This window comes from Montipora foliosa, chromosome 9, assembly GCF_036669935.1.
Source record: "Montipora foliosa isolate CH-2021 chromosome 9, ASM3666993v2, whole genome shotgun sequence".
NCBI lineage: Eukaryota > Metazoa > Cnidaria > Anthozoa > Scleractinia > Acroporidae > Montipora > Montipora foliosa.
The window spans coordinates 47,499,542-47,513,189 of record NC_090877.1 but is presented as its reverse complement, the minus strand read 5'-3'; the positions used below and the strand labels follow the sequence as shown (position 1 = coordinate 47,513,189).

The following is a 13,648-nucleotide window of genomic DNA, read 5'->3' as shown; positions in this document are numbered from 1 at the left end:
TTTAAAAGTGAAGCTTATTGTGAAAACATTTGACTTGGAAATTTTCTGGTATTCATAATCCAGTTCAGAAGTTTAAAAAAAAAAACAAACAACAACATGTGCGGACTTTTGTTCGAAATATTTTGTTTGCTTTTATCCGGACGCGCGCATGCGTTGCTCTGTCAAACTCCGTATACTTGCTTATACCGCTTTTACATCAGCACAGCGCATAACACAGTCATGTGGGTCACTGTGATGTAGGTATCTGACATTAGTCATTGGCAACAATTCTTAGCCAACGAAAAACATATGTAGAGGATATTGCGCGTTGACGGGATAACGTAAATCCTAATTTTGAGCCTAAGAGAAACAGTACTTCTCGAACGAGTGCTACGAGGGAAAATATTGCTGTTTCTTTGAAGTTTGGGAGCTTTTACAATCGAAAAAGTCTGGACGGGAAAATACATAAATAAGAATACAACCGAATGTATGTTGTTTGATATTTAATTTACAGATGGTATAAAATGAAATAATAAAGGCAAATTGAAAACCGTGGAGAAATAGGCCTTATTCACGACAGCGGCCATGTTGGTTTTTTCATGTTGTCAAATTGTCATGCAAATTAGCCATGTGTTATGCTGGGGAGCAAACATTGGAATAAAGGCGAATTGCGGAAAATCGGCTCGTCGAAATATTGAATTAACATTGCTAAAAGTATATTTTAGAATTTAGAATTAAGTACCGTTTATAATAATTTTATATCTTTTGATTGCCTCCGACATTTTGACTTTCTACTTCGTTATCTGCTGATTTTTCAGTAAAAAAAAATCGAAGTAACTTGTGCAAGCATTCTGTTTTACTACTTAGGTGATAAACATTCAATGAACATGAAACAGACCATCTGTGTGGCTAAGATGTTCGTTATAACCTCTCGAACTTGTGTTGTTTGCCCCCTCAGAAGTGTGTAGCTAATTTGCATGATAATAGCAAATCCAACATGGCGGCTATCGTGAATAAGGTCTATTAGAAAGCTTAGGTTTCAAGCGTTAGCTTTTCGCAGGAGCGAATTCGCTCTGATGAGAGAGGAAACACCGCGGAGTAAAACCCGGTCCACCCTGGTGGGAGGCAAGAAAATCTCAGCCCACGTTCGAGCTTAGGATTCGACCCAGTACCACACAGCCATCCTTACTCCTCCCTTTATTTACGGAGATCAATCCACTTTGTATCAACTCATTTTATAGCTTCAACGGTTTTCTTTTAAGGACGGTGCCTACTAATTAAAGATCTTTTTACCCCGGTGCGTGATTATGCAGAAAACGTAGATCTTAAGAAGTGTTATTGAAATCCAAAAAGAAAATTGGGGGTAACCACGCATTTTTCAAAGATAATTCATGGATAATATTTGTAAAAAGCTTTAAAATACAAAGCAATGTATGGCGTTCTTTCTCAAATTGAAACCCAATCTTCTTTTTGGTTACCAAGAGTACGTACTAAGATCTACTTTCTCCGGATAGTTTTAAACCGCGCAAAAATATCCCTGTATTAGTAAGCATCGGCGATAGGAAATCCGAGTATCTGGAGATGCGTTGAACGTATGCGCAATAACAATAGTAGGCACCGTCCTTAACTAAACACGCCAGCTATGATTGATTTTGTTTGTAGGATTTGTGTACCCAGTTGTGGCACATTGGGCATGGGACTCTAAAGGCTGGCTTTACTCTGGTATAACTGATGGTTCTGGAGAAGTTTTAACTTATCAGGTTTGTATGTATTCGGTGAAACAAGGGCCGGGTGTGTTACAGGCTGCAGCTATATCGACAAATCAACAAATCAAAGGTAGATGTAATCTTTTTCGTACCTACAGTTTTGAGGTAGATTAAATTTTTCAGTGAAATAAGCTGAAGAATGGAGAGGTGAGTAGGTATGGCGCTGTGTGAAGAGTACTCGCTTCCCACCAATGGGCTCGATTCCCAGACTTGCAGGGCGTTATATGTGGGATGTGTTTCTTTGTTCTTTACTCTGCCCCAAGAGGTTTTCTCCAGTTTCGCCAGTTTTCCCCTCTCCTCAAAAAACAACGTTTGATCTGATTTGAAGATTAAAATTAACATGCTTTGTTTTAGATGTCCCAGTGCGTAATTTGCGTTCCAGTATGGCAATTTTTGCACCATGTGATCACTAAGCTGCAAAAGGCCCATTTGAGTAGATTTTTCAATTTAGTGCCCCATCGCTTGAAGACTAAGCACTTACAGTGCAACGTTCCTTACCGTGGCCACCCAACAAACTTCCACATTTGACAATTACACGTGTAAAATAAATACTCAACAACCCGTGCAACGATGTTCAACTTACATCTGGGCGATCTTTGCTAGGAGTCGTGACTGTCAATCAAATTCACACACCCCTATTGGCCGACAATTTTTAAAAACCTTTATTAGGTGGTCACGATAAGGCGCGTCGCATTGTAAATAAATAAATTTTATTATTATTGTTATTATTATTATTATCATCATCGATATATTTCACGGTCTACGTAGATACACTGGTATCTTACACTAGACAGCAAGCCACATCCCGTGACCTCAGGCATCCAGCACCTTCCTCAGGATTTTGGACGTTCGTAGCAAACAGGTTTTCTCCAGAGCTGAGAAATTCACCGCACACTGTTGTTCTTGGTACTTTTCAAAGGTCTTTACTTACAGTGCCCAGTGCCCCTATTACGATTGGGATAACCTTCACCCTTTTACACTTCCAAATTTAGCCAATTTCATATCGCAAATCATTGTCTTTTTCACGTTTTTCCAGTTCTTTCTCTTTCACCCTCATATCAAAGGGGCATACAATGTCTACTGACACACATTCTCTTAGTCTTTTGTACAGAATTACAATATTATGACAGTGGAAATAAACAAGATACGTATGCCTTCGATTGCCTCACGGCCTCAAATAATGGACGTTTGTTCACTTTGCGTTTTGGCAGGACTTTGCTGGGAGCGGAGTTGTCCACACACTGGGTGGGACATTTGCACTGGTTGGAGCAGCCATTGTTGGTCCAAGATTAGGAAGGTTCAGCGAAGACGGAACTCCACAGGTGTTACAGGGACATACAGTGCCGGTAAGTCTAAGATGGAAAACAGCTGAGCACAAAGAAAGAGCCCTGAAGAACTTCATTTGTTACGTTGTTCTCCTCTCGGAAAAAAGGGGAAACTTTGAAGTCATCTTGGGGACGTTTTTATACGACCGAATCCTCTTTAGTTAACAAACAAGTAGAAATAAACAACGGAAAGAAACAGAAATATTGCAAAAGGTAAGGATGACGCAGTAAAAGCGAATTGTAGCGCTGGACTCAGTTAAACAGACACACAGGTAGCATATGGGTGAAAAAAGAAGAAACTAATTATTCCAGTTTTGGTCTCTTTTCGTAGTGAAAGCCTGTTCTTTGCAACTGCTGCTTGTGGTCATGGATATGGTATCCAGTCATGGTTCGAAGATCTGTGTATATTCAATCAATTGTGAAGGGTACGTTTACACTTTCAGGTCATTATATGTTCAAGTCACGTTTTAAATGGGACAAAAGCCTGCTTTACGACAGGATATGCGGTGCCCTGATGTGCAACATAAACTGATTCGCTTAAAGGAGAAGAAAACTGGAATAATTAATTCTCTGTTTTTACTCATATGCTCATGACCAGATTGATGTGTTTCAAGTAATCGAGTCCTGATTCTCTACTTTCCTTTTACGGCATCACTCTTTACCTTTTACAATCTCTTTATCATGATGCCTTACCACTCGTGAGTATCGATACGTGCAATCCGCATGATCTGCGGATCATCGTCGAAACCCCGCGTTGTATACCATTTATTTCCGACACCATTCCTTCTCCATTTACATCGCTACTTTTCTTTAAAGCTGTTTCAAACTTTTGGAACTACAATATGAATTAAAGAGCATGCATTATGGATAAGCCACAGGAGATTTTTATAGATGAGATCATAATAGTTTTGTTGTTTCCCGCTCTCTTCTTTTTCCTTTTAGCAAGTGGCTTTGGGGGGATTTATCCTGTTTTTCGGCTTCTTGGCGTTCAATGGTGGTTCCCAAACTGCTATTGCCAGTCCTGGAGATGCGGATATTGTTGCTTTGGCTATGGTAAACACGGTCCTTGGAGGTAAGGCTTCGGTGGGATTATGTAGGTATTCAGATGTGGTAAACGAAACCTTTGTTCGGAAAAAAAAAAAAACAAAAAACGATAACCTGTTCGCTATGTAATCTTGTATATCAGTCTGAATTACAGGTCGATTCATTGTCGTTATAAGTACTTCTTACAGTTCAGTCGTACCCAAATTTAGGTAAGTCGTACCCAGGCGTTTAGAGTCTATTCGTTTGGTCGTTAACAACTTAAAAAAAATAGGTCCGCAATGCGTACTTGGGGTCTTATGCTTAGTTTAACTCCATTCAGCCCACCATGCGTCCATGCGTGATTGGTTGAAAATTTGCCACAACGCAGCAGTGAAATGGGTTTCTGTATGCTTCAAATTTCAGGCCCTGTTTAGAATTTTACATCGATGACTTGCCGCTAATCTTTCTCTTATTGCAATTTGCACACTTTAGACAACTTTTGGTGCACACTACAGCATCTCTATCAGCTATTTACTAGTAACAGAAGCACTAGAATGGCTAAAAAACAAGCATGACACTGTCATTTATTCATACCATCTTATAAATGATCAAGAGAATGCTGAAATTCAACTAGAATTCTAAGATGAATCATCAGTAGATGTTCGATAAACACGTACCCTCAGAGCTTGGTGCAAATTCCCAAACTACTGGAAATCACAGTCCATCAGCAATAACAATGTATAAACAGCAAAGAGGAATATCTGATGACCAATTACGTGAATCAGTTAGATCATTAAATAATTAAAAATGAAATGCAAAGCTTTCAACAGGGTGCCTTCATGGATTAGAAATAAATGAAACCCTCAACAGCCTGAAGTCACAAATTGATGAACCAGTTTATTTATTTATAACTGGAGGTCAGGTAGTGCTGGGAAAAGCCATTTGATCAAAACAATTTACCACACTGTAGTAAAAATCTATAGACATGCTCCAATGAATCCTGAGAATCCAACAGTGTTACTAGCAGCATCTACGATCTACTGGAGTAGCAGTAATAAACATTGCTGGTACACACAGCATTCGCAATACCTGAAAATACAGGTGATGATGTGGGGGAAAATCCAGGTCCTACAATATTTGATATCATTGATCTAGCAACCACTGTGTCCACTGACTCTAGCCAAGGAAATGAAGCAATCTTTGGTGTGAATGCTGGTAAGCAATGTGTAGCAATGTCACTTACTGCTATTATATACCATCAAATACAAGATAATTCTACTTTGAACAATTCTACTTTGAACAATATTTTGGTTATTGGAAATAATCTATACAGTTCTGTAAGATGTTCTGAGCGAACAAATGACTATTTGCTGTTAACTGGTGTTCCAGACATGGTTTCAATATTTGTTAAAGTGTATTCATTACAATATAGTGTATTAATGCCAGTAGTTAACAAACAACAATTATTGTAATTCAGTTAAGAGTTTGAAAATACTTCTAGAAGTGAATTTCTAAGAGACATATGTGGACCAATGTTTGATGTCATGAACAAATATTGAAACCATGTCTGGAACACCAGTTAACAGCAAATAGCCATTTGTTCGCTGAGAACATCTTATAGAACTGTATAGATTATTTCCAATAACTAAAATATTGTTCAAAGTAGAGTTATCAAAGTAGAATTGTTCAAAGTAGAATTATCTTGTATTTGACGGTATATAATAGCAGTAAGTGACATTGCTACACATTGCTTACCAGCATTCACACCAAAGATTGCTTCATTTCCTTGACTGCGGACACAAAGTTTGTTGGATCAATGATATCAAATATTGTAAACATGGATTTTCCTCCACATCATTTGCTTGCCTTGTAAGCAATGGGATGTAAACATTGTAGCACATCATTTGTGTAAACCAAAACATCACCTCCTTACACGACTTGTAATGTCCAACAACTTGTTTTAATATTGGCAAGTAAAACACATTTAAGCGAAACATCATAAGCATCGTATTCCAAAATCGCCCTCGCACACGTGAAAATGCATCCTTGGCTTTCACAAAATTGTTGTGACAACCGATCCTTGACCGCTGTTGACCGGTACTGTTCGATCGTTGTTACCATGCTGGCGGCTAGTAGCAGACAGCAGTAAGAGTACGAAATATACTATTCTTTGAGAGTGCAAAACTCTTATTCAATGGAATTATTTTTTAGAGTACAATAGCTCTTTCACTTTGGGGTGTAACCCACACCGACATTTCAAGCCGATAAATACTGGTTTGTGATAGCTTGTGAGATACTTGTGAGGTATGTGGTGCAAGGCACACCGGAATTTCAAGCCAATGAATGTGGGCTTGCGAAAGCGTCTTAGCTTCAGTGCAATCCGCACTAAACACAAGCCGAGTCTAGATATGTTGGCTTGCGTGAGTAAACAACTCCCGTATCGATATCGCCGAGGAAACTCCACTCAGCGACGTCACCTGGATGAAATAACAAAGAACAAACAAGCCAGGAAAGTGTAGTTAATTTTCGAAATGAAAGAAGGAAAGAAAACCAATTTGAAACAGCACGAAAGATCAACTTTGAAACAGAAATTGCTTACCTTGAACAATTACAACTAATCTGCGACGGAAATCTCTTCAATTTTTTCCCAAAACAGGGAAAACGACCGCAGACTTATATACAAACGACGAACGCTAGAAGCAAAATGGCCGACACTTGAAACAATGACTCGCAATTACTAGTACCCAGTCTACAGGCCAGACTGTCACGTGTGTTCTCGTCCTCAAAGTGACATACTGACAAGATCTGCCTCTGACTTAGCGGTCTTTATGCATAATGCATAAGACCCCAATTAGGGAGAAAAATCACTACCGCCTCCAAAAATGTCCTGAGTTCTGAACTTGTTGCTTTTACTGATCTCTACGAAGCTTTACAGTTTTCTTTTTTACGCACGCAGAAGAGCAGTGCAGTAGAGCACCGCTTACAGAAGTCACTAACTCAGAAATGTCGTCGATCTATCCAATTTGTCCTTAGGCTGTCAGTTTACGATATTATCTGAATTTTAGAACACAGGTCCCGCCAAATAATGGCCAATCAGATGGTGCCTGATGTGCACAACACCTCTGATTGATCCGCAACTGTTGTAATAACTATTTAATAACCTCGACCGTTCGGTCGTTACAGCAAAATCTCAAACTGAGGCCTTGCCGTATTGACCGAGCGACAACGAGGTCAATACATCCAGGGTGAGGTTGTCATCAATGTGTTTAATAATAAAACAATTATCCCACTCAATCTTGTGGAATATCGGGTCTTGAACCCGGGATCTCCGGATCTCAAGGCAAGTGCCCTAACCACTGGGCCACATCACCTCCCCTTACTTATGATGACTGATTCCCGTTGCATGACAGGGGCTTCAGGTGCATTGACTGCCATGATGATCAAGCGTTTGGGTTATGCGAAGAAATACTGGAGTCTCCTTTTCACTATCAATGGTGGACTGACTGGAATGGTGAGAACTCGCTTGAAGCTATTATATGTCAACAAAGAACCATAAACTACTGGTGCGCCAGAGAAATTCATCTTTTTGATCATGAAACAGGAATGGTTTGCAATGAAAACTGTACCCTTCAGAATTCAGAACAAACCAACGCGCGAAGACAATATGCACTATTCAACGTAGAATTGTCCAGTCTTATGATATTTGCATGCTTAACCAGTACGGATGAAAAGGGTTTGAATGCAAGCCTCATCTTTCTTTCAGGTTGCAATGTGTGCTGGTTGTAACGTCGTCTATCCTTACGCCGCATTTATCATTGGTGTAATAGCAGGAATGGCGTATGTTGCCTGGAGTACCGCTGTACTGTACTTCAAAATCGATGATCCACTTGATGCAGTAGCTGGTAAGAGAGAACACTTTCGTTACATCAGTTAAAGGCCTATAAAAGACGATTTCTTCTGTCGTAGATGTCTATAACCTCATTTCGTTAAATGACATCTATCAACACTGTAGCTGTTATTTAGGAAAGCTCTATCAAAGGGTCAGTCGAACTCAACAGGAAAAAATGGTTCCAGAAAAAATCATTCGTAAAGGTCATAGAATAACAAAGAGAATTAATGTGATGCTTCCATAAGAAAAGAAGTTCTCCGTCCTGACGATTTGAACACGTTTTGAAACTCAAACAGCTTCTTTTTAGCGTGTGAAATATCCAAAAACGTTCTTTTTGCTTATTTTTGGATCGTTTGTATTGATTTTCACTCACATAATTAACGACCATGTATTTCTTAAACCAAAGCAAGAAGCTGTTGGGTAAAAATAGAGTAGAATTCTCGCAGTATCAGCGAGTTTGACACACAAGCCCAGTCGCTGTTTTCTTCTTGTCGTCATGTGAACACAAAGGATTAGTATAAGTCTTCTTAGACTACCGACAACTTATTATACTTCCTCTACACGCACAGTCCATCTTGGAGGTGGAACATGGGGTGTTCTGTCAGTGCCCATCTTCAACAAGGAATCCGGCATTATGTACTCCGGAAGTCTGCTTTCTTTCCGTGGTTTCGGCTGGAATCTTCTGGGCGTGCTTGTCATCATGGCGTGGTCGGCTGCCTTGTCTTTCCTGTTGTTCATAATCTTGCGTCTTACAAAGCAACTGCGTGTTCCTGAGGAAATTGAATTAAAAGGTGAGACCCAGTGAATAATCAAGAGACATACGCAAGTTGGACGAACGGTTAAAGCTAGGGGATGGCTTAGTTGACGCTTGTTTCAATCTCTCAAAAATGTAAATTTCTCTTTACGTTAACTTGAAGATCGTGAGGTTTAACCTATTTCAAATCAAACAAAAATAAAAGAGGAAGAGATTCAGACGAGGCTAAGATTGTTAGTTCCTTACCTATATATATATATAACCTAGTAGATCAGCACTTATAGCTTAGAGATCCTATCTGTTGTCACCTATGTTGTGTCAGATCTTTTTTGCAGACAATGACTTGCTCTTTGCCATGGTGCGTTCATTCCTGCAATAAAAAATGGCATTGTCTATGGTTGTTTCGATCCATGGAAGCTGTAAGTGCTAGCCGAACGGCTTTCCCGTTAACCGAACGTCCAGCTTTGCATCGTTAATGAGGTTGAGAAAAACGTATCAACACATAAGTTTAACACAAGGACAAAATGTCTTCGTAGTTAAGTTGTATGATTTCTTAAAAAATGGACCAGGCTCAGACAAGTTAGAATAGCCAGGCATTTCGAAGCTACCTCCTTCTCTTCAGTTAAAATGAGTTTTGTTTGCTTTCACTATACCATTCCAAAAGAAAATGCGTGAATAGAGTTGAGAAATTTAATTATTTAATTTGATTTAAATGCCGGCCTTTCCACTTAGTGTCTCCCTGACTACATTTTCGAAAACCTCGGAATAATAGTTAACAACCACAGGTCGGTTTTGAACTATGGCGTGATTTTTGCTGCAGCCAATATTTGATATTCAACCTCTTCTCTTTTACAATATCTTTCATCCTCTATTTTTCCGCCATTCATCTTAGGCCTGGACATCCCCAAGCATGGTGAGCCCGCATATCCACTGGACAGTTATGGAGACGGCTGGACCGCGGATTCATTGTCAACTCAACCGCTTCCGTGTATGCATAAGTCAACCGCCCAACTCAGCCTCGTCTTGATGAATAGTCATAATAAAGTTTCCCCAAAATCGGGAAGTGTTTCGAACTCTAGGACTTTAGCGGTAGAAAATGTGAGCCCAGACCAAGAAAATGTGACGACTTAATTAAGTAGGGAATAATTATAACATCAATGGGCGAATATTTTAGCATCAATAATCACTTACACATGCACGATTCCTCGTGCTTTAGCAAAGGATAAGGAGACCTTCAATCAGCAAAATAATTATACAGGTTAAAACAAGTATTTGTGTAAATTTCTACAGCTAATCAATAAAGAATTGTAAAAGAAACCTGGAATTTGAAGCTAAGAATAACATTATGATAAAAGACACCAAAAATAAATGATAAATATTTCAATAAATATTAAAAAACATCTATTGCTATTCAAGGTCAATTAGCCCTTTTCCCCCCGTTTGGCAGGATGTGAGCGAACCGTTATTCACAGAACTTGTGGCTCAAACCGGTTTTAACACTTGAAAGAAACGTTCTTATTACAAGGATTGACACTACAACACTATCACTTATCAACAATGTTATGGTACTGTATCAAGCTCCAATTATTGCTGAAAAAGATTCGGTCGTTTTTGTGACGTAAAAAGTTACTGTGGCAACAGGAGAGCCTTGCCAAAACATCCCATATTTTGCCTTTAGCCGCTCATATCTCGACTCGAGGACCCCCATTTTTTATTTTTGAAATGTAATCAGCATGCCAGAATAAAACGTTCTGCAAAGTTTAAAAAATTCTGTGCAGCGGATTCAGAGTTACCTTAAATAATTAAAAATTTAAGGTAGCTCTGAATCCGCTCCACAGAAATTTTTTTTTTTTCATCTTGACTTTCTGATCACTTTTGTGCAATTAAAAAATGGGGTCACCGAGTTCGTTTTTCAGATATGAGCAACTAAAGCCAAAATATAAGGTGTTTTTGCAAGGCTTTACTGTTGCCATGGTAACTTTTTACGTCAGAAAAATAACTGTATCTTGTTCAGCAACAATTGATATTTCACATGGTACGTGATAAAGTGTTGTAGTGTCAATCCTTCTAATAACGAGGTCTCCTAAGAGTGTTGGAACTGGTGTGAGCAACCTCAAAGGGGCTAGGTCACGCAATTTTAGGCAATTTCAGCACTGATCGAATGGTCATAGAATTAACTAAAATATCAAAACAGCTGTTCAAAACTATAGAAGAACTCTAACAAAGCACAGGGCAGCCAAGAAGGGACATGGATGGACAAAACTGAAGAGGATTGAAATGGATTGAATTTGGGTAAATTTGAAAAACGTCGGCCCACCTTTTTTCAAATTTATATCAGTCTATATCAAAATGTCATTTACACAGCTGGAAAATCATTCTCAGTTGTTATGTGGCCGTGATTTTGCAAATGAAAGACTCTTGCTCTACCAATTTGACGTTTAGAGCTCATAAATAACAAAATTAAACAAATTTACCTAAAATAGCGTGACCTAGCCCCTTTAAGGTAGTTTCCTTGAAAATGACGTACTATCCAGAATTTTTTCAAACTTGGCGCAATTGATATTCATACACAGGACAATTAAAAGATGCAATGACAAGACAGGGTCACCGTGCTTGTTTTCGCGCTGTATGCCTTTTATCTTCAGTTTCCGTAGCAATTGTTTGCTAACGGATTGGTTCAGTGTCAGAAGCGGGGTGCGCCAAGGTTGCCTCCTGTCACCCATGTTATTCTTAATAGATGGACACTAACGTCTTTGCTTGAGGATCTCGACTTTGCCGACGATGTTGCACTCATGTCTTCTACTAGAGATCATATTACAGCGAAAAACGTCAGACCTCTCATTAGCTGCCAGCCAACTGGGCTTGAACATCAGCAGGAAGAAGACTAAGACAATGCAGCGTACGGAAACACCATTACCAGTGGAATTGGAGAATGAAAATTTGGAGGAAGTAGAGGAATTTACCTAATTGGGAAGTATTATGGGCAAAAGCAATGCCACGGTTAAGGACATCACCAACCGTCTCCAGAAGGCCAAATCATCATTTTTCCAACTAAATTAAGTATGGAGGTCACCAAACATCAGTGAAAAAAACGAAGATAAAGATCTATAGCAGCAATGTCTTATCAGTACTACTGTGTGGTGCAGAATGTTGGAGGGTTACCCAAAGAGACAGCCAAAGACTGTCAGGTTTCCGCACTTCTTGCCTGAGAAAGTTATGCAAGATATACTGGCCACAGAAGATCACAAACAAGGAACTATATCAAAGGACAGGCCAGCGAGACATCACCACAGTAATAATGCAAAGAAGATGGAGGTGGCTTGGGCATGTTGTCAGGAAAGACCGAGATAGCATAACACGAACTGCATTAAGGTGGACACCGGATAGTGGAAGAAGGAAGAGAGGTCGTCCACGAGAAACTTGGAGGAAGACGATCGAGGCAGAAATGAAAACAAAAGGGAAGACATGGAAAGAACTTGAGAAGGCAGCAATGGACAGGGAGCAACGGAAATCTCTGGTCTCAGCCTTATGTGCCACCTAGGCGCGACGAGGATTATATACATATGCCCTTTATCCTACTGTTTTTTACCGAATTACGCGAGAAGCCTTCGAAACTAGATCAACCGGAAAAATTGTTATGAAGCAAAAGCTACTGAATACTACTGAAAACTTAAACCTACTTGTTGTTCCGGGCTATAATCTTTAAGTAAAGTGATTTCAAATTGTTTAATCTTGCAAAGAAATGTAAGCAAATTGGACCGCTACAGTCATCACATGGCAGTCAGTGTCGATCTCCAGATGCAGTTTCACGTCATTTATATGTAAATACTACAACTTCTACTATCCAACTTTTTTTCTCCTTAAAATATGTTTTCCGTTTACCTATTACGAGTAAATAAAACCATTAAAAATGGGGGATCACCCTGCTCGTTTCTTCGCAACATGATGATAAATGGATGAACAAAGGCACAATTTCGGCTTCAAAATGATCTTTTTCCGCGAAAGGACTGGGGCGAGTTCCAAACCAACACCTTCTTAACCGAGAAGAACTATCATGATTGCACTTGAAAGCTCTTGAACAGCAAAAGCGGCCATTGTTGCCTCGCTTTAGATGGCCGGAGTCAAACGCCGCCATCTGCGAAGTCGCAATGTTATGTGCAGTATGAGATGCGCGGTGCAAAACAAGGGAATTACCTAAAGGCGATTTAAGCGGTGCAAGGGTTTTGCATGCGACTGGCTTACGTCACGACTTCACCACAAATAGGCCTCTTGCAACAAACGATCACATGGTACAAAATCCGCCATGCTGGAGAACAAACTCATTATTATTCCCCAACTGGGACATTAAAGCAAAGAGAGATGAACCAGTCAAGCTTGACTTGCCTTTGTTTTAATGTCCCAGTGGGAGAATAATAATGAACTTGCCCTCCAGCATGGCGGATTTTGTACCATGTGATCGTTTGTTGCAAAAGGCCTATTGTGTCGTTTGAATCAGACCCCAAAGTCATGACGTTCCACTAGCTGCATGCCAAAGTTGTAAGCAACAATCTTACCGTCTTAATCGTCCATTTGAGCAAGCCAATGGTCAGGGGCAAGTTGCTTGAAACAGATATAGCGCGTATGATGAGTCATTATCAGGGCGGAAAGTATAAGCGCCCTGGGCCCGGTTGTTCGAAAGCCGATTAACTTAATCCAGGATTAGCGTAAACTTTGGTTTCATTTTTTCAACTTTTTGGTGAAAGTTTCTTTCGCTTATTTTTGTTTTTCAAGATTGACTTCTTCTAATGTAATGCTTTGCCAAATATCAGCGTCGAACAGCATTTGGGAGTAGAGAAATAAACTCCTTGGTAAATTTTTAATCTGGGATTAGCGTTAATCGGCTTTCGAACAACCGGGCCCTGGTCATTATGTT

The 13,648-nt window shown here is 39.6% G+C and overlaps 1 protein-coding gene and 1 long non-coding RNA gene across 3 annotated transcripts in view; one reads left to right on the top strand and one right to left on the bottom strand.

Moving 5' to 3' along the window:
• LOC137969955 (putative ammonium transporter 1) overlaps window positions 1-10,134 on the top strand; it is a 13,471-nt gene extending 3,337 nt beyond the window's left edge. Inside the window, exons 4-11 of one of the 2 annotated variants that reach the window (XR_011116746.1) lie at window positions 1,642-1,739; window positions 2,957-3,091; window positions 4,013-4,142; window positions 7,504-7,604; window positions 7,857-7,995; window positions 8,552-8,773; window positions 9,059-9,155; window positions 9,629-9,769. Coding sequence is in view for 1 of the 2 variants with exons in the window: in XM_068816378.1 (XP_068672479.1) it covers window positions 1,642-1,739; window positions 2,957-3,091; window positions 4,013-4,142; window positions 7,504-7,604; window positions 7,857-7,995; window positions 8,552-8,773; window positions 9,629-9,867 (1,064 nt within the window). In the remaining variant the exon portion in view is untranslated. Of the gene's footprint in view, window positions 1-1,641; window positions 1,740-2,956; window positions 3,092-4,012; window positions 4,143-7,503; window positions 7,605-7,856; window positions 7,996-8,551; window positions 8,774-9,058; window positions 9,156-9,628 lie in introns of both variants that reach the window. The other variant, XM_068816378.1, reaches the window with a different exon arrangement.
• On the bottom strand, window positions 6,032-6,816 carry LOC137970990 (uncharacterized). The gene is made up of 2 exons (XR_011116901.1): window positions 6,693-6,816; window positions 6,032-6,570 (listed from the first exon to the last, which is right to left on the bottom strand). It is a non-coding gene; the product is annotated as an uncharacterized lncRNA (long non-coding RNA).
• Window positions 10,135-13,648: the final 3,514 nt, after the last annotated feature.